Here is a 22,360-nt window from a genome sequence, read left to right as displayed (position 1 = left end):
TGTTTCATTTTGCACCATTATGATGTTGGTGTGATGACTTTCATTCAGTTGTTTATCATATACTTACTGAATGTCTCTACTCAGTGCCAAACACACACATGAGGAATACAGAGAAAGCTAAATGGGACATGGCCCTTAGGGAAATCTATTCTTGGGAAGGGAGAGAGGAGACAGACAGAAAATGAACGTAATAAATTAGGGCAGTGCATGCTACATTTTATATAGCATATACAGAAATAAAGAAAGAAGTGGGGAAATAATTCAGCATGTGGCAGAGAAAAGGTGGTCAGGGAGCATGAAACTTAAGTCACCTTTGAATAAAGAGGGCTAGGTTCTTGGGGAGGATTAGGGGTTAGGTCCTCCAGGAATAGGGAAGAGCATGCAAAAGGCATGAGAGTGTGAGAGACTAGAATACTGTAAAACATTTGTTCTTCCTAGAGAACATCTGTGTACGAAAAATGAGCCTGGAGAAGAGGGAAGGGTCATACCAGGGAGGAGTCTACACACCATGACAAGAAGTTTGATGGTGACACGAACTTTATATGGTGGGGCATATTTTCACATATGTCCCAAACACTCTAAAGATAAAATAATTAAAACAATATGATACCAGTATAGAGATACATAAATTATTTAAACAGGATAGGAAATGGAGAAACAATAGAAAATCTACTTGATGTATATGTAGAAGTTTAATATATGAAAAAGTTAGCATTTCCAATTAGTGAATAAAGTGGTGTTTGGACAATTGACTAACCATTTCAAAATGAAATTTTATTCCTATATACCACACCACACATTGAAATATTCTCAGATGGATTAAAAATTTAAATATAAAAAAATGCCAGAAGAAAATGTTTATAATCTTGGGGTTAGAGGATGTCTTTTATTTTTAACTGTGATATTATCAGATATCACAATGGAAAAGTTCTGGAAAGTGTAAGACACTATAGTTGTAAGACAAATGACAAATTGGGAAAAATGTTTACAATCTATGTAATAGTCAAAGGATTAGTATCTGGAATATATATTAAGCTTCTACAAATCAATAAAAATATCTAGTTTAAGAGAAATAGGTAAAGGACAAAAATAGGCAATTCATGAAAGAAATGATGTCTAATGATATAAAAGTATGCTCAATCCCAGAAACAATCAAAAGAATACAATTAAGACAGTTTTATTTTTCACCTATCAGATGGTAAACAGGAGATGCATGTCAGTGGCAGATATACCAAATAATGACTTATAATGTCCAGCATTTAAGAGTATTGAAGAAATGGGAACTCTCAAATACTAAAGGTATAAAATTAGTATATATTTTTTTGGAAGGTAATTTGTCAACATCTTTAATGTAAAATGTTCATATCATTTGACCCTGTAAGTCCATAGCTAGCAAACTTATTTTATAGAAGTATATTAAAATATATAAATATTATCAAAATTATGTACATATATAATATATAAATATACAATATATTAAAATACATAAATTTATATAAAGATATATGCTCAAAAATGTGCAAAGATAGCATAAAAACATTTATTGCACTGTTGTTCATAATACTGAAAATTTGGAAACAACCAAAAGGTCCATCAAAGGAATTAATTTAAATAAAATTGCAGCATATAGATAAATAAATTACTATGCTGTTGTTAAAAACGAACATACTGGCATGGAAAGATATCCACAATATACATTTAATTGAAATAAACAATTAGCAGAATAGTGTTTATAGTATAATCTAGCAAGAGAAGTAGTGAACTACAGCAGTTGAGAGTATGGGCCTTAGAGGCCAAGCAGTATTTGAGTCCCAGCTCTCTTACTTACCAGATGGGTGAAAACTACCACCTTCTCTGAGTCTTGGTTTCTTTACCTGTCCAACTGGAATAGATTTTAATAGAACCTACCTCATAGAGTTGTAAGGAGAATTTCTAGTAGATAATAGAGGCTAAAAACATACTAATTATTATTACTGCTATATTTTTGAATGATTATTATTTTCAATCAATTTTCTCATAAAACAACTTCCAAAAGCAAATATGATGTTCTTTGGAAAACTATGCTGTATATTTAACTGAATCCACACATCAAAGATAGTATTAGCTTATGTAAGCAAAATAATATATTTATCTGATCATCTAATAGATCATAAAATTGATGCATCAATTTTTGATACAGATCTGTTTTGCTTACATATTAACAAACTGGAGTGCAAATAAGGAATGCATTTGGACATTATATTTAAGTACCAAAATAAAGAACTGTTAAGTTTAGATAGCCCCAGTTATGAGAACTTTAAAAAGCCTTAATGGCATAAATTAGAATTTGTCCTCTAGTCATTAAACTGATTATTAGTACCCCTTTTGCAGTAGTTTCCATTATATGAATATCTCATTTTCAATCATATTATTAGGAAAAACATAAGAAAGTAGGAAAGTTCCTTTTTAAGTGTTTATCCCTAACAAGACTAGGAAAATAAAATATTAAATTTAAATAGAAATAGAAATATATAAAATGCCCGTATCAACATAGAATCTGTATACGAAGAACCACACATACCCTTCTGTTCGGAAAATCATTCGAAAGCTATCTCCTAAGCTTTTATAACTGTTTGGATCAGTTGCATATCTCTGAATCTGGAACCTAGGAACAAAAATCAAACAAAAAAAGTACAAGTTAAGAATTTTGCCAAATGGCTTTTCTCATTTTTCAAAGTCTTAGAAACTCATATATTTCAGATTAATCTAAAATATTCTATTCTTTGCTATAGATCGTATTGATTTATTTGCCTTATATAATTTTTACCTTATTTTTATAGCCTTTAAAATTATGATATTTCCCTGTATTTATTTACTTATACATTTTTTTAAGCTAGTCAAGCATGGTTGTTGGGGGAGACAATGTTAAACCAGCTTAATAACCCACAACCCTCGGACCTGATTTCTCTGTGTTTTAATGAAAATTACAGAAGAGGTTTTCTGGGTATGCTTTTTAGCCAGGCAGATGTGCCCCGAGGCATTTGTACTTCTTTCTTTTGCGAAAAGCATACACAGATGACATAGATTGTTTTAATGTACAATTCAGAAATCTGAAGATGTGTATGAAACAAATCAATAGTTCTACTTCTTATCTTAATTAGTGTTCCTTGATGGTAATTTAATACAAAGGTAAAAATACAGAGCAGCTAAAACAGCCTAACTCTGAACCTGATTGTGAATTTTGAATTCATTCTGGCAGGCAGGAGCTTGTGCTTGGAACAAGAGTTAGGGCTGTATGTTGGGGTTGTATTACTCTACAGTTTACTACTACCGTTTCACGGTGGAACAGGGAGTTTAGGCTACCTGGATCTTCACAGAAGCATGGTGCCCTGCACATAGTTGGTGCTCAATAAAAATGGGTCCCATTTTTGAAAGCTAAATTCTTTTTTTCTTCTTTGTGAGTAGGATCATGCCTCTCAGAACCCTAACCTTCCAAATGTGGAAGTTTTTAGTACCAGGGTCTTAACTTTTTACTTTGTATTTGCCCTGAGGTTTGTTTCTAAAGAGATTTATGACAAGTGCTCTTTTTTTCTCCCATATCCTAGTTGTTCTCCATCCTCTGGTTTCTTCAGTCAGCCTATTCCTTGTATTTTACATTCTTGTCCCAATTCCTGTCCTCTTTTCTGTACTTCCCTCCACAGTTTTACCTGATTTTTAAAAGAATTTTTCAAAAACACCTCTGATGTTATCTAGTTCAAAATGCTTTTCTCATAGTGTTGGCTTTATGATATAAACACAACTTCTACTGCTAAGAATAATGCACTTTATAGTTCTAGACCCCAGGGAATTATGCTGAAAACTGACACATCTCACAGAGAAGAGTGAAAATATTGCTTTGATTGAAGCAGTGGGCATAAGACCAGAGTAAGTGTACAATAAGACTGAAAAGTAAGGTTGGAGTTACATTTGATTTTGTAAACTGCTAGATATGTTTGTGCAGGAAAGTATTTGTTCAGAAATGTGAGAATTCAGTCTTTCAGCAGAGTTCTTGGCACATAAAAATCCCTAACTAAATATTTATTGACTGATTGGATGGATTAGAAAGGGAGCATGGCAGGGAGAACAATTAGGACGCAATGCAATAGGCTGGGTGATAGATAGATGCCAGAATATAAATGAAGGCAACAGATATGTATTGGAAGGGGTGAGCTTGTTGAGTGGTCCTTTTCCTTCTTAAATTTTTTTTTGATGGTATATCCAACGTGTTCTCCTCTTGATCTTCTTCAACCCAGCAAGTAATATTCCACAACCCTGTACCTATTATTGTCTATGTTTAAAATGTCATAAGTATACATCTTCATAGTGGTTTTTTTTTTTTTTTTGGTCAAATTTATACCTATATTGGCACGATCAGTTTTCGAAGGTTAGTTTCTGGACAAGAACTGTAAGTCTTAAATTGTATGGAGCCTATCAGAAGACCATGGACCAGTGCAGCTGGATCATTTAAATTGTTTTGGATCCAGAGGTGCATTTGGTGTGTGTATAACCACTGGCCTGGAAGACTCAGTAAGAGGTTCTGTCTAGAATCAAGAACTAGATTTGACGGTCAGGTAGATGCACCATTGTTTGGGTATTTCTGGACTACACTATGTAGATAATTTAGTAATTTGGATGCAAATGAATTAATACTAAATACAAAATAATACAATGAGACAACTATATATAGGTTTATAATACAAATAACTTTGAAATAAACACAGCGATTTCCAAAATATGACTTCGGTTCTAGTTCAAATAAGAATCTCCATCTCTGCTTTTGCATATTTGTAACCTATATTCATTGCTGATTATGAAAACATTTTCTTAAGTCTAGTTGGGAAATCCAAAACTCTTTGCTAACTTTTAAGAAAACTTTTAAGAAAATTATTTACAATAGTTTCATATATTATAAAAGCATTACATGAGCATAGATGTTTCTCATAATATCTGTAATAATCTTTCATTAAATTCATTTATCTCAGTAAATTCCTTCTAGATGCTTTTCTCCCAAATTACCAAGCATTTTCTTAATGTGTGCCATATGATATAAGATGCTACAGGTTTTACAAAAACCCAGGGCATTACCTCCATTCTTAAGAAGCACAAGAAAGAAATACGAGGAAAAAAATTAACAATATAAGGGAAAATATCCAAAATGTCAAGGAGCATCAGCACTGGGCTGTCCAGGTGTTCATGGGGGGAGCAATTACTGCTCTCTGCGGAGGGTCAGAAAGGGTTTCAGGAAGGAGAAGGGATTTTAGCTGGTCCTCGTGGGATTCAGAGAGGCAAAAAGAGCAAAACAAGAGGAAGCATTCCAGGTGGGGAAATGACAGGAACAAAGGCCAGTGAGGGAAAGCTGTCCTTTCTAACAGGGAAGCGAGGACCGTAGTGGCCTATTCCGTGTTTCCTTCAGAAAGATGTTCCAGTACTCTGCTGCACACACTTGGCTGCTCAAGGTGGGTGGAGACCTGAGCTGGTTAGAGGAGGGTATACAGGAGATAAAGCCAACATCCAATTGAGAGCATTTCACCTTTTTCTGCTCCTCAGCTGAGTACTTCAGTTCCCTCTGTATGGCCACCTCACAGTTGCGTGACCCTGCTTCCAGATGGGTCTGTCAAAGAGTCAGCAGATGGGCCAAAGCAAGCACATCCCAATGCCTAGAAAATCAACCTTAACCCCTCTCTTACTACTGGGGTTAGAGACCTCAGCTTTATCTGACGTCTGCATGCTTGGGTAATACCCAGGGGGCAAGCATGAATATGGAGTACAGTTATTTCATAAGCAACTAGCTATCTAACCTGCCTGTTGTTAAGTCTAGGCACTTCACTCACTAGCTGCAATTTCCTTCCCTTTTCAGAATCCAACAGGTACTATTTCCAATGGATTATTCATTAAGTTAACAGAATTCTTCAACACTGCTACGTATTAGGCACAGCACTATTTGGAGGGCTACAAAGAAATAAGACATAGCACTGCCTTTTAGAGGCTTATAGTTAGGTGAAGGAAATGTGCAAATAGATAATTACCATATGCAAGGAAAAAGTTTAGGAATAGTGTTTTGGAGTATCAGATGCTATCCAGTGAATTTTACTGGCACTAAATAAATACACCAGTATCACTCTTACTGAGTATGATCTCCTATCTATGGTGGATTGTGGCTGATAGAAAATAATACTTTCCAGAGACAGAGGAGAGAAGAAGGGAAGCAAGAATATCTTTGGACTAAATATCTGTAATTAAACTTTACCCACCCATTTTAGAACAGGCAACAAGGACAGTCCACGGAATCTTTGAGGAATGCTTCATTTAGAAGCTGTCTGATGAGCCATGCTGTGTTAATTGCAAACAGGAGCGGCAACATCAAAATAACATTACATGAGCAGAGTCCACAAGCCCTGTTGGATGAGCAATGCAAAAGGATGGGCAAGCATGGTAAATACGAACGCCTCGGTAAAGCTTCCCTACCATTCCCAAGTATGCCAGAGCAGCTGGGGGTCCCATTAAACAGGCTAAGGCAAGCACGGTTATCTCTTCTGCTGTGCAAATCACACACAGCATGTCTACACTGAACTTCTCTACACAGAGAAAGTCCATGCGGTATTTAGTTCCACTACACATGACTTATTTGGATCACAGAGTTATCAGTTCTTCTAAGGAATCTGTTTCAAGTTGATATAATTATAGTACATTTTGTTCAATCATGTCGAACAGCAATTTCCGTCTTCCTCTCCACTACGTTTCAGCAACTTAAAAGGTTTCTCTCCTGTACTGAAGTTTTACATCAGCATTTTCCAAGCTGCATTCGTGCTAAAAAAAATTCTTTCTGTGCTCAGAGAGACAATTTTCCAGTTACGTCATACAACCCTTTGTAAAATTACAAAGGCAAAGCCACTCTACTCTTGATTATATTTAGAAGAAAAGACTGGACCTCTCCTTGTCCTAATGAAAGCAGCTTAGACACATCTGGAATCTCCATCTGCGTAACTTCTTTTATTAGAATGAAAACTTGCTGCCAAACTGACAAACCGGACAATGGAATAACACTTGAGAAATATTCAGTGCTTAACATGCGGTCAGAATCAAACACAAGAAGAGAAAGAAGTGCGTCTCAGACCTTAGTCTACACCGCAAGGGGAGTCTCCCGCAGTGCCCGCGAGCACAGAACTGCACACACTTAACAAATGGGAGGGAACAGGCCCTATCATTCACCACTCCATAAATATTAAGCAAGTTACTGTGGTAACCACAAGGGCAAGGAAGGGCCTCTCCAGGTTCACAAACAAACGCACAAGCGTATTTTTTACAGTCAAAAAATGTTCTTACTCACTAAAACATTTTTCTCTTAATTTGTCAAAAATCATGACTGCAACATTTCCCACACACTTAAATGTGAGCTCAGTGACATCAAATTTTAAACTAGTCTGTTGCTGATTCTCGCCATAGATATCCCACTTCAGCTTGTCTGAGTACTTCTGAAGATAAGGCCATAAGAATGATATGTCTGTAAGAAATAAAATAGCTTTGCTGCCTTAAAAGTCTTCAGACAAGGGTGTTTAAAATCTCAAATTTAGGGAATGCCTTTATTTCCAAAGTAATTTTGCATCTATCACCTTCTTTTTAAAAAATACTGATGGGATCCATCCTGGGGAGTGGAAGCTTCAGGAATATATATAAATAAATATATAAAAAATATATGTACATACATACATATGTATGTATAATTTATATATTCATATTTTTATATGAATATGTAGCAACTGAATTGCAAAAGGTTGTATTGGGGTTGGTGAAAGGATTTGTCCTGAAGCTACATTTGCACGGCACACACTCTGCTTTTTGGTTAGATCATATAATTATTTGGGGTGCTTTGGGGGAGGGGACTGATAGAGATTTGGAGAGAAAAAACTTTCCTATGCCCCCCCCTTTGGCACTGCCACCAATCTTAAGTAAATTAGGAGATAGGTGAAGTTTACTTCTGGCTTCATCTTCAGATCATTTCCTAATTCAATAGTGTTCTTGTGCTCTCTCTTACCTTCCCCCATTCAACCTGCTCTCAGAAATGCATTCACATCAATCATTTATCCTTGTTGTGACTTTTACTTTGATGTGCTGTCTGTCAAAATGTGTCCTCTGTTAAAGGACTCTCAGCTATCGTAAAGGAGGTAGGAAGGTTTGATTTTGTTTAAGGTGGGGAGGCAGGGGACCCTTCACCAAAGACAGCCGTAAGTATCGCTTTTTTTCCCCCTTCAGTGGCATTTTATGCCACAATGCACTAGGCTACATCATAATTCCACCTTTGTGTCAAAGGAGGTGAGGCACTTTAAGGAACTGAGACACAGACTGAGAGCCACCAGTTATAATTCCAGTGTTGCCACTGATTCATAGTGTAAACTGGAGAGATTTATAATTTAATCCCTCTCTGCCTTTGTCCTCAGCAGTAAAATGGGACAGCAGACAATGGAAGACGATTTAATTTTGGAGGGAGAGCAACACACAGACTTAATATTTGAGTTTGTTATCCACAAGGGAGAATAGACTTATCCTTTTGTATTATAAAGTCCCCAAATTCCATATTTTATAGGAGTGGGAGACTGCTAATAAAAGTTGTATAGTGATAATAAGTGGTGATGAACCTAATGAAACTCCCTGCAGAGATCTTTGTGAATGTGCTAAGAACAAAGATTATTAGTAATTGCCAGAATATTACACGTGCTCCTTCATAAACACTTAAGAAGCCCACTAATGAATCAGACATTAACAGACTAAAGGTTTGCAATTACAGAACACATTAAAAGGATAACTGTAGGAAGATTAAATAAAGATTTTAATTCACTGCAATTAGCCTTTCTTACCGAAATTAGATGTTGCTTCTATAGAAACTGTTTGCTTTCTTACTAGTTAGTTGAGCATGGCCAAAGTCAGACCAAACACGCAAAGACATGTCTGAGGTTTTGAAATTTAGGTGTGCACACCTACCTCACCAACTTTGGGAAAAGGCCCTAGAAAGTACACCTTTAGAATGTTTGTTTCCATTCCAAACCTAGTATGCTTATTTCCCATGTTCTGAAAAATCACTTTCCAAGAGAAGAAATACTATCTTCCTCCAGAAGATGACCACTGGGGCCTATGCATTTGTCATCCCTGCAGAAAGACCACATCAGATGGTTTGGGTGATTAGGCTGCTGGTTTTGAAGATCAGTTTCCTTTAGCAAGTGCTGGGGGGAAAGGTTTCCTTCTAGCATTTCTCTATATCCATAGCTTTACTGTTCTAATTTGAACTACCTGGTGAATGTAAATGGTAACTTTTAAAAAAAAGTTAGTTATGGGTATTTTGTTTTACTTCAGATTAAATATAATAATAATCCACATAACATTGCCTGAGCACTGATTGAACTCAAGAGGCCTCTAATCATGTTGGAAGGGTGTGGTTTATAGTTCTAGACACAGATTTCTGTCTCAGCATTTACTAAGCTCCCCATCCACACAAGGGACAAGGTTGGGAGTTTTTGGGACCCAAAGATGAATAACCCTCAGGTCCTGCTCTCTAGAAGGGAACAAACAATTGGGGAGGGGGGCAGGGAGGTGTTAGTAATTAACTGTAAAACAAGGTAAAATACTAGTGTTAAATAGAGATTCTAGAAACTTGGCTCACCTGTGATTTAAGAATTGCCTTTGCTTGCTGGGTTCATGGTCTAGGCCTGGCATCCATTAGCACTCTAAATGCTAACAAGTCCACCAGAGAAGTGGAGTTTGGCTTTGCCCAAGCAGTGATCACTGACTGAAGTTCAAAACCTGTACTCATACATATTTGGGTGCTTATCAAATTATTCTAAAAATTCAGGGAAAGAAAGATATTTTTCCTGATTGTTGCTTAGTCCTTTCTCTAGGAGAGTCTCTTTGTAAAAGAAATAGGAACCTATACCTGGAAAAAGTTAAGATGTCCTTTGCCTGTTTAAAGTCTGTATGTCTTACTAGGTGTAGGTCGGCTGGGATATGCTTTGACTTAGCATTTATGATATTGTAAAGGAGACCAATAAATTTCTCTATGTTATTATAGAACAGTTTATAATTTGAAGAAATACGTAACCTGGAGTGCTCAGTCAGCCCAGATAATTGCTACAGATAAGGTAACAACATCTTGGCAAGGCTACAAAGCCAAGGGAAATCTTCTGTGCCATGTAATTTTGAACACGTTTTTTAATAGAGCCTCAAAAATATCTCTCTGAAATATCAGATCAACCCAGATAGCCTGAATATACTTTAAGTAATTTCCTGTGATCCTAGACACATCTAATTGCAGTTTCTTTTACAAGCCAAGGAGATTTAAAGACTGATATTATATAAATGTACATTTTACAATTCACGCTTTTACAGTACGCTTAAATACCCTATAAATGGTTCATCATTTTGCCAATCACACATTTTTTTGCAATAAACATTTAATTACATGTCCCTCATTGGAGTGGTGAAATAGATCTAGTTTTGTAACCTTTCACAATTATAAGACATACAGTGTTTCTATTATTTGGAATCTATGTAAAATTTGGCATTGCAAAATGAATTGTGATAAGAGAGTTTATTCTACCATTTGGCACAAGTTCTTCCAGTTGTTTATATTACTTATGGGATAATAACTAACTATACCGACAATATAATTCTAAAATTTATTTTAACGACAATATGCTAGTTAACAAGTCCGAGGCAAATGATCATTAGAGATTACAACCTAAATCTAATAATGTTCAACCACAAGTAATAAAATAGGCTAATTAACACAGCTGTATAATTAAAATGCTCCAAGCATAAACTGGTCTCAATTAAACAAAAGCTCGACTAGTATGACTTTCAATTATTTTGCTTTGTAAAATACATGTCACATCATAAAACTATGCTGAATATGAGATTATAGTGCTGCCACTCTCTGAATATACATATGTATGTAAACATGTTTAATTAAACTTCATATTTAATGCCAACAAATGACCTAATGCCCACACCTACCTACATTGTCCCACGTGTGCTGACCTAAAGTGGCCATTACAGTGGTTAGTTAGCATGAAACCAACTTGTATTTGGGAAATGAGGGAAGGATGGATCAAAGATTGGAAATAAAACCCATTATCAAGATAATGAGAACAGAGAGTGCTGCATCAACTTCAGCAATCATATTAAAGTTACTATAGCCATGACAAGTATAGTTTTCTCACATTACCCAGATAATTACAGTTTTCAAAAATTTGACACCCCTTCCCCAACAAAACGTTAACCATATTCTTTCTCTCTCTCATCCTCCCCACCTACCTCCTTGGGTCCACAAGTTTTCCGGCATTCACCAATAGCATCTACTGCCTGGTGACAGAGAAGCACACAACAGCATCCTCCCTGCTGAATCTCAGCTCATTGCTCAGGATGAGACTGATGTTCTTGGTTTCTAGTTTCCATAAAAGATTTCCAGAACAGGGAATTCAAATGTAGTTAAATCTTCCAGAACCCTCTTACTGGCTCTGGGAGCTGAGCCACTTCTCAGAAACTAATTATGTACTACAGAACATGAGCCAGGGTCCAGTGAGGGAGCATGTCAGAAAATATAGAGTCTCTGGAGACCTAATATACATTCCATTTTAGTTTAACTGATCAAATGTGCCTATTGTGGTTGGTTTATTGAGCACTGATAAGGATGTTTTTCAATCATACCAAAGAAAGAGAGATTAAAAGAGTGGGTGGTTTCTTTGCGTTCATAAGCATAAATGCTTATGCTAGAAAGAAATTTGGGGAATGGAGATAATAAGCCTAGCAAATAAGGAAGAAAAATATGCTTATGCATATCATAGTTGAGGAAAATTTCAAGGAAAGTTCTTATTTTTATATCAAGATTGACCTCATATGTTACCAAGATTTGACTCGGTTGCTATCAGTTCAACATGAGGACACAGTTTTCAAAAGCATTTCAAAGATGATTAGGACTCCAGATGACAAAGAGATGGTAATCATACTGTTTACTTGGATATCATTTTCAACCTTGAGAGCATTCTTACATATAAAATCTCTTCTTAGTGTGTCCCCTAGTCTCACAGTTTCCCTCCATTTGTAGGGTTAAAATCACTTGGAAAATTAAAAAAAAAAGAAGTGCCACCTTGGAGGTAGAATGGCATCAGGCTAGAGGAAGCAGGTTTCCCCAGAGCATGTCAGACGTACTATACTATAAATTCTTCTCTAGCTCAGTGAGTGACCAGTAAAATTGCTTCTGTGAACCCAAGCCTTTTTCATTAGTAAAAAGAAAATTACTTGTATGTCACCCAATTGACATTGAAGTTTACCTCGGGAACTCTAAAAAATCAGCTGTCAATTAACTGTGCTGGAGGGAGCCAGCTGTCTAAGATGCTGTGTTCATTTAATTCGACCCCTCACTGTCGGGCTGTAGACTCTGAATGGAGAGAGATCTCCTCATGGGGGAGAAGTGATGGACATCTTTGTGGGGGGGGGTTAGATGCAGTTCTATTTGAAGAGCAAAAGACATCATATAATATTTCTATATTTATCTAGCATCTATTCCATAGGGCTTATTTATTTCCAAGCGTTTTAAGTGCCTACAGTATGCCTGGGGAACATTGTCAAGACCAATACCAACTAAAGAGTTCTGTGATTTCTCTCTCCCTCTCTCATTATCTCTCTCTCCCTCTCTTTCTCTCAACTAAATGCTTTTAATAATGAATATTCCATTATGTCATGAACTCACACTCAAAAGAGCCCCAGTGGAAGGGTGTGGTTTCAACATTATCATCAAATAACATGTTAAAAATAATTAAAAATCCCTTAAAACACTGGCAAGAGAAGAGATGCATGAATTAATCCCACCCAGGAGTAGGCCCAACTTGTCCACAGAACTTGTACAAGAAACTATGCTTCAGTAATTAACAAATGTTTAATAAAAGACAACTAATATTTTTGGCAGCATTATAGGCGGGTGTTTCGGTGTGTTGCAAAACACTACAAGACAGTTCAAGTCATTTAACGTTATAAAATGCTGACCTTACTCTGCCCCTTTTACATAAATGTAACTTTGCATTTTAAAACCTAATTACCTTTAAAAAGTAACTCTCTGTTCTACAAATTAAGATCTAGATAATTGGGCATCATGGGAAACCTAGGTTTCCTAAAATACTAAAAACTAAACAAAGACATGCATTTAAAATGTGACCCAAATGAGAAACCTACTGTGAATATGTAAGGATTAAATCTCCTCCTTCAAACTTTTGCTGGGGTGAGTTCCTGTTGTGTCCAATGAAACTCCCTTCACTCTCATTCAACTAATCATCCTGAAATCAAAGTAGGAAGATTAGAGTTAAACGTTTAAGTCTCTCCCTTCACAAGTAACACCTTATTATTGAGTACGAAAGAGCAAAATATGTTCTCAAACAGTGAAATTTACAGATAACTAATCTCCACTGAGTGCCTACTCTGTACCAGGTGCCTAGGTGTTAAACTCTGCTTAACTAAGACCCCACCATTCTTATAAAAGTTTACATCACAGTAGGCGACAAAAACATTAATAAGAGGCAAGTCTTCTCAAATTTGTGCTATTCTTGCTTTCCTCCTTGAATAGCACACAGAGGACCCAATGCAGCATTTTCAGGGTCAGTGGGGACCTTTTGAATGGGAATTACCCTCCTGTGCTTTTACACAGTGATCTCTCCTGGCTTAGAAAGGCTTGGGCAGGCCAGTCCCTACACTAATGGCCTCATGGTGCTTTTCTGGTTTTTTGTTTTCTCTGTCTAGTTTTGTGCTATTTTTCCCCTTCTTCCTATGCAATAGTTCTCACTTCTTGTACATCAGTGAGTGTGCCTCTAAGCCACTCTTCCTTCTCCCCACTCGTCCTCCCACTCTTTCTCTTCTGCATTCCTCCTATGTGCTTTAATTCACCATTCAAAATCAGCAGTGGGCTTGGAACCAGAGAACCCAACTTGATCACGGCTCTTAGTGAGGGCCTTAGGGGTCATGCTATGAGTCAAGTCCATGAGCACAGTGTCTGGCCTTTACAACATCTATTTTGGCTCTTCAGAGACCAGTTTTGCATGTGTTCTCTTTCTCAGTTCTGTGCCAGTGAGTTGAGGTTCTGAGATAACTGGTGTCTGGCTGAGTTGGAACATTCCCTGAGAAGGAGCCGTCCTGAGAGGAGGGAAGAGCCAGCCGGCCTCTGTTTTCCTGCAGTATTCTCTCCCCACAGGCTCAGGTGGTCACATTCAGGTGCAACACCTCAAGGTGGCACAGGCTCTCCTTCTTGGGGGATGATGGCTGTGCTGCATTCCTGTCCCTTCTAGATTCCTCGAATCCAAGGGCTTAATAAAGCGTTCCTTGGCCCCTGGAAGCTGAATAAGACCTAATTCATAACTTTAATGAGGATGAGGATGGTGACACAAAGAACAGCTGATGCCAGCCTTAATGAGTCCTTCTTCATTCTGTTCCCCTACTTGTTTTGTGGATTCTGTTTCTGTTTGTTTCTTCAAATAAAATGCCCTTCCATGGTTTGAGGGGTTTGTTTTCTACTTCTGCATTATGGACTGTGTGGTAAGTGTCTGTTATTTAGATTCTCATCTTAGATGTATGCTGAATTTGACAATTTGACAACAGTATGGAAATGTCTGTTGAAAAACCTATATATTTTCAGAATTCAGACCAAATCTTGTGGTTTTTCTGTTGGCTCTGGTGGTATTTCACCATCCCTTTTGGTGGGAGAAAACAGAAAGAAAAAAAAAAAACCACCACAAAGGATTCTGCTTCCCAGTACAAATGCTTTTGGAACTGCTAAGCCCACTCTTACTCATGTGTGTTAGGTCAAATTCTGGCAGAAATCATGGAACAGCTGCAATTCCATACTTTGAAATCTCAAAAAAAAAATCTTGATATACTTTATAGGATAGTTGGCAGGTATTTCCTCTTTTAAAAAATTCTCTTGAAGGTGGACAGCTTTTGAAATAAAATGAGGGAAGAAATGAGCATTTTCAATGGTGAAGTCAGTACATTCACAACTTTAAATATGGAGTGCCAAGAGAACTTCATACAATGAAGATTGGCTCAATAAATATTTTTACTAGTATTACTTGTGTTAGGTGGAGTTTCAGCTAACTATCAAGAGAATTAAAAAGCTATGAAAACAATATATTGTACACAATAAATATACACAATTTTAATTTGTCAACTTAAATAAATAATGAATGTTTTAAAAAGCTATGCAGTTTCTGAAAGTGTTTTTATGACTTAAGAAAAAGTTTACCACAGATAAACAAATATTCAATTGAAAATACCACTCTTTTAGACGCTAATAAGATACAGGAAAAAAAATTTAAATCCCCAATTTAAACATTCTGGAAATTTGAAGGCACAGCAGATGACTTTTCTGTTATATTGCATCGCCTTATCTTAAAGGAGCATGGCATCGTGCTTTCGTCAAGGGCTTTGATGGCTAGGGCTGACATGTGTCAAGCTGACTCACGTGAGCAGGCAGGGAGGAGGTTATTACAGAGACCACGTGTGACAAGGAGGTATAGTGAGGTCTTCTGGAAACTGGGCCTTGGACATGGGAATCCTCAGGGACGACAGCAGAAGTGAGCAGCTGTCCACTAAACCTCCTGCCCCCTTCTTTGCCTTGTGAAGTTGATACGAGGAAACATCTACCCAGTCAGATATTACAGCCCAGCTCCCTGTGCATCCGGGTGTAGTTCATGTGATTAGCTCTTTCCAATAGAATAAAAGCAGAAGTGATGTGCGTCACTTCCCGACTGAGGCTTTTAAGGAGTGGCACTTCGTTCTCTTTCCTGTTTCGCCTGTAAGATATGTCTCACATCAAGACTGTATCACCTGCATGATGGAAGCAGAGGACTCCCAAACCCTAGCAGGTGCAGAGTCACAGGATGGAGGGAGCCTGGGTCCCTAAATCACACATTGAGGGAAACTTCCTGCCATCCAGGAACACCTGCATCAGACAAGTGTCTGCGTGGCTATACTTCTGAGGGGGGAATCGCTGACATTTAGTTTATTTGTTGCCGCAGTAGGTTTGCCTTGACTGACAGGAAGATTGACATTGTGTTGTGTCTCTCCCTGTCTACATGTCCTCTTCAACACTGGTTCCTCCTGGTGCCCCAGCTTCCTGCTCCCTCACAGCACTGGCGTTGATAGGCCAGTGCTAGCCCTGGTGTAGCCTGACACAAACCTAGTGCCCACCATTGACTTCTCTCTGCCACCAGGTGTGCCAAACATCTCTCTGCTCCTCTGGATCCACTCTCCACCCTTTTCTACTCTGTTTCTTGCCCTGAGAGGTGATTGCATCAAACACCTCCTGTGTTATCTGACTTCCAGTTAGACTTGATCAGTGAGGAACCCTGCAAGTGACAGGAGGGAGGGAGGACAAGGAGGGTTCGATCTTCATTCATCTGATTCCTTCCTGCATAGCTTCCTCAGGCTTTGCTGTCTCTCTTGTCACGGAGCCCTCTCTGCTGGCTTTCATCTCTGAAGTTTTGGTCACCTTTTCCTTTATGCATGCCCTTGAACCTAGAGGTAATGACAGCTCTACCTCCTGCTGCGGGTAGCCCCAGGATCCTGAGTTATTCCTTGCGGTTTCCTTACACCCTGCCCATAGCCTTGTACTTAATCCATATATAAATCTTCTTCAAATTATCCTGCTTTGAGAGTGCCATCTGCTTCCTGTTGGTTCTCTCACTACAAAACCATATCACAGTTAAAATTCTCTAGGGGGTTGTCCTTGAGTCAGCTGTCTAATACTGGTTGGCGTAGCCACGTCCAGAGGATGGAGACATAGTACAAACATGGCCCTCAGTCCCACTTCTTCAGCAGAGGCTGAGTGGTGGCTGCTTGCCAAGAAGGAAGACATTTGCAGGCACTTCAAAACATAGCTACGAAAAGTATACCTTCATATTTTCTGCTAAAATTTTCCCTTCTTCTCACTCCTCTTCAGCTATCTGATTGATGTTGTCTGCTGCCGCACTTTCTTCTTGCGGACTGCTTCACCACTGAGACAGCTGATTATCGCTTTTTGCAGGAACATGCATTGTGACTAGCGCATATTTCCAGTGCAACACCATTTGGAATCCAAGTCTTTACATTTAAAAATGTAAAACAAAATAGGAGAAAAAGTAGAAATAACCACAGAATCTTGTTTTTGCACATTATTTCTTAGTGGAAAAATATCTTTGTACCAAAATGATACATCGGACATATCATGCAGTGTTTTTATACAAAGAACTAACCACAATTTTCTCTTTCATGTTTCTTAAGATCATTCACATTCTTCTTACTGTCATTAGTTCCCAGCAAAAGATATTACATTAAGCACCTAACTGAATGAGAAATTGTTATTACTCACACATGCCACCACTTTCATTCAGTGTGAAAAGTGCCTCACACTTGGGGCTGGGAGGGTCCAGAAAATTGTCTGCCTTAAGGTGTAATAAAGACTGTGTGAATATCCAGGTACAGAATCCAAAATTCCATTTTAAGGGCTTATTTTTTCTCCAAATATCATATCCTAGTATACCAGTAAGTCTTTGGTGATAACGGATGTATTTTTTTTCTTATTTCAGGAAAAGGGGAACTAGAGAGCACTCATATTCCTCCCCTGGGAAAACAAAATAGGAGAAACTATATTTTTACTCTACTTAGTTTTAAAATGGCATGGTTTTATGTAAACTGCCATAAGGTTGATATTGCAAGATACTTATTTTTCCAAATTAATCTATTCTTAAAGATTACTACCACTGCCCTTCCCCACACATGGGAAACCCACATCACCCCCTCCTCAACACCCCATATCATCAGTTTCATGACTTGGGATATAAGCAAAAGCTTAGATTTACTAGGACTTCATGATGGGATTCAAAGTGGCAGATGGTTATCTGTTTTTCAAAGTCATAGGTTGATCAAATGGCCCCAGTTTCCCCTCCCTTCCACACCCCCATACCTCACCAAACCACCCAGCACACACATGTGCATAGCTAAAATCAGGGAAATAGGTGTGCTTAGAAATCAGTCCAGCATAAAAGCATTTTATTGACTCAGGTTTCTAGTAGATCTATAGAAAGAAATTAATCTTTGTTTTATCATGTTTTTCCTAAACAATGACTACATACAAAAAGAACATTAAAACAACACTAGGGCTTTGAGTAAAATCCACAAAGGCTTAAAACTGCACTGTCCAATATGGTAGCCACTAACCACATGTGGCTATTGAGCCATTCAAGGGTGGCAAGTGCAGCTGAGGCAATAGATTTACTTTATTTTATTTTAACTAATTTAGATTTAAATTTAAGAACTAAAGAAGGATAAAATTTTTTCCATTAAATATTACTTCATTGTTTTGCTAGGACTACATTTTACTTTAATCATCACATCCTGTAAGATGTATTGTAGTGGGCAGTACTTTTTACTTTTCAAAATATGGCTATTAACAAAATTATATGTATGACTCACATTATATTTCTACTGGAAAGCTCTGGCTTAAAAGCTAATATTTAAGGCCAAAATGCTAGGTTTTATGCATATAACTGTACCTAAATATATGCAACATTATCAGGCTATATGGGTAGACATCTCTATTACATAGAGTAGGTATAAGTAAGGAAAATATTCTGAATTTCAAAATTCAGTTCTCCTTATATAAACCTGATGTTACTAATTATATAGTCCCTCATTACTTCAATTATTTATGTAGGTTTAAAGTAAAACAAGGTTCTATAACAAGGTAATTTTATTACGCCAACTTTGAATTGAAAAGATCAAACTGTCACTTTTGGTGTTCCTCTCCTCAGACAATCTTTTGTGAGATGCATCAATCCTTAGAATAAAAATACAGTGCCTATTAGGCTAGCAAAATATTTCCTGAGAAATCCTAAATGGAATCTACCAAATTAAATTTCAAACCAAATTAGGAAGATTGAAAAGACTCTTAAATACACAACATTCTTTTCCTTCAAGCTATTTGAGTCACAGCTGAAAAGATCAGTGCAATCCGTTCCAAGTATAAAATGTGAGACAGATCAATAGGTAGATATCTTCAAATCATTTCCATGTCTGTCTTTGTTAGTTTGATAAAAATGAAATAGAATCTTGCAAACATAAGGGATTGTCAATATGGTCTTCAGGAAAACCAGGTCCCTCACTGGAAAACAGAAATAGCCAGTTTCTCAGGACAGTGCTGGGGAAAGGCTGGGGCTGTTTACGGGGAAAGACAGTGATTTAAAAATCACCAGAGTGTAGTGACAACCAAAAAGTGCTTTTTTCTTCCAAATCAACTTAAAGATTCTACAAACTAATACACATATCTTTGTTATAATGAGTCATAACAGTGATCTGAGATCTTCCAAGATAAATTTTATGCCTCTTTGTTTTTCCTTAGGACAAGCGACCAAAACTGTAAAGCTTGGGTCATATGGATCATGGCAGCACTGCTATGTCTGGAATTTCTTATAAATACCCTAATGCTTTGAGGCTCACAGGCCTGACTAAAACAGCAGGGACAATCTCATTTGCACTTTTATAGTTGTAGAGGGATTTTCAAGAGTTAAAACAATTTTCCATAATATTCTGTATTAACTTAACGGATCTGAAGTGTGATTATTACACCTTTTTACGCTTTTCTGCAGGCTGACAATTTGGAAGTAATTTTAGAAAAACAAACAAGGTTATAAACAAATGCCAACAGGAAGACATTCTTAGGTACTCAAAAGAATCTACTTTGCAACAAAATTTTATTGCCTGTTTGCAGCTTTATGCCTTTTTAAGATTATTTTTTTAAACGCTATAAATGACTGTTTCTACCCTTGTGAAAATTATCACTTCAAAGGAACATCTTGTGGCACTCTCTACAGTGACCAAACAAATCCCAGACAACAAAGTGGAGTCCACTTTTTTTGTGTGATTAAACACTAAAGAATATTTTATCAGAATCTATTTTCACTTCACTAAAATAAATGCTAATCATTTATCAGTGTTTAAATTCACTTTGCTTAAAATTAGAAAAAAATATGAATTTCATTAAGATGCAAAACTTCCATATAAGTTCATTGAAGTTAATTTTTCAGCCATCTATAATATAAAGTGCATAGCAAACTATACTAGGCATTCAGGATACCAAAAAAGGATACACAAGGAAGTTTAAAAATCAGAAGTAATGGGAAGGGAATTCAAAGAAAACACACAGTACTATTAAAAATAAATTTCTTATATATACACACACAGAGAAAATAAATAAACGCTTAAAGGAGATAGGATATACGAACCGAGCGGATGGACCTGAGAGTAGATGGGGTTAAATGGAGAAAACTAATTCGAAGCAGTTCACTTGTGATGCTCACTGGGGCAGTCAGCAAGGTGTTTCATGGATGGGTGGGAAGTTAAGCCAGCACAGGAAAGGGCTTTGTTAGACAGTTTTAAAAGGAGATACGTGTACCTCCGTAAGGGCTGATAACCTTTCTCTAAGAAATAAATAGGATTTTTGAAAACTTAAGAGGAATGTTCTAGAAGTTTAGAAAAAAGGTACATGTAGAGTCAAAAAGAAGTAAACACCTAAATAGTAGGCAGAAATGAAAGTAAATTTTCAGATAGTTGATTTGTATCTACTTAGGAAAGGGTATTGGCTTCCATTGAACTTGGCTCTCTAAGGAGAAAATTGTGCCAGACCAATTTAATTTCCTCTCCTTGTAGAGTGACAGGCTGTGTCAACCAACAGGAAGCAATAGTAAAAAGGATGTCAGAATAGACCAGGCATGATAAAACCAAATCTAGAATGCAAACTATCCTGGATAAGAGGCTTGACAAGGTAAGGATACACAGGTACGTTTGTGCTTCTTTAGAAGTCCAACTTGCCTTACTGAAAAATCATTTAAAACTGTGTGAGGTAGGTAGCAAAGCAGTGGTAGCCTTCTAGGAAATGGCATCTACTGAATTAAAATAGAAAATTGAATATATTTCCCAAATTCAAGAGATCCTTGATTTCTTTGAAATATCTAGAAATAAAGAATTCTATACATTCTAGTATACATCTATCCTCTACCTCTGAGCCTTTGGCTTATTTCTCGCAACCATTTATTAAAGTGCTGTGAGTGAAGGTATGGATTAATTTTGTAATAATGCTGCACAGGGAACTAATAGCAACTAGGATTATATTAAAAATAAGTCATCATGATACACAAAAACAAAACACAATTACCAGAGAAGAACATCAATATTCTAAACTGCAACTAGGTTAACTAAGGATTTCTTGTGTATTAAGGGGAAAAAAGATTGAATTTCAATCAGGCAAAGTTTTATTAATTTCCCAAATCTTTTTATCTTTTCTTAGGATCAGGTTCTGGGATATGGTGGAAATAGGAAAGGTTTTGGAGTCCAACAGATCTGGGTTCAAATCCTGGCTATGCCACTTACCCACTGCATAAACTTGGACAGGAAATTTAAACCTTTCTGTTTCTTTATATGGAAAAGTGATACCTACTTTGCCATTTTCAGCCAGGATTAAATGAGACAATGTGTGTAAAATGCTTGGTATGCTTATTTCTCAGTAAATACTGGCTCCCTTCCACCCTCTTCTCAATCCTAACCTCTCCTTCCTTCTCCCTCCCTAACTGCCCATACACCTTGGAAAGAAAGATACAAGAAAAGACAGAATAAAGCCCTGTCTTGTGAAACAGGAAAACGGACACAGCCTCACTTCCTTTTACTCTTGTTAAAGGTTTCCTGACTCTACAAGGAACTATTCACACTCCTTTGGCATTCTCTTGGTTCTTCCCACTTTTTCCATGTCAAATGTCAATAAGCTGAATGACAGAGCTTTCTTGTCAAGTGACATTTAAAAAACAATTCTTTTCTTATATAAATTAGGTAAAGCATAGAACAACCATTGAGTATGATCACCAACAAATGGTAACCCTACTAATGCTTAAAATATAGTCATCCCACCATGTCAGCTTTACAATTGCAAACTTGAACTTGGAAATTAGACTCTTTGTTCTTATAGATTTGTCCAGTTTTCTTAAGTAAACAAAAATCAATTTCCTAGCATGCTCTATAACATCTCAATAACAATTTAGCACCTATGCATAAAGAAAGTCAGGGATTATAAAATCACTTAGAATGTATTATTTCTAGACTGAGCAGACATAAGTCTTTGAAGATTAATTTCATGCTGAGGGTTAAATTTCACTTTCACGATAGGCTAACCATTGCCCGGGGCTGCACAGATAATGAACCTGCCAAGGGATTAGCAAGGAAACACTTGTGTTATTATAAAGCGGGTACACTTCCCTTTCTAACCAAGTTCATCCTACATGACATTAAC

The 22,360-nt window shown here is 37.1% G+C and overlaps 1 protein-coding gene across 2 annotated transcripts in view; it reads right to left on the bottom strand.

Moving 5' to 3' along the window:
* Positions 1-22,360, bottom strand: part of SLC25A21 (solute carrier family 25 member 21) — a 464,300-nt gene that overhangs the window by 131,447 nt on the left and 310,493 nt on the right. Inside the window, exon 3 of one of the 2 annotated variants that reach the window (XM_045568367.1) lies at positions 2,561-2,644. The exons of the other annotated variant lie outside the window; for it this stretch is intronic. Coding sequence (XP_045424323.1) covers positions 2,561-2,644 — 84 coding nt within the window. The remainder of the gene's footprint in view (positions 1-2,560; positions 2,645-22,360) is intronic. 2 annotated transcript variants of the gene reach the window in all.

The sequence above is a fragment of the Lemur catta genome, chromosome 1, assembly GCF_020740605.2.
Source record: "Lemur catta isolate mLemCat1 chromosome 1, mLemCat1.pri, whole genome shotgun sequence".
NCBI lineage: Eukaryota > Metazoa > Chordata > Mammalia > Primates > Lemuridae > Lemur > Lemur catta.
Note: the sequence above shows the minus strand (reverse complement) of the source record. Positions and strands in the feature narration are given on the sequence as shown.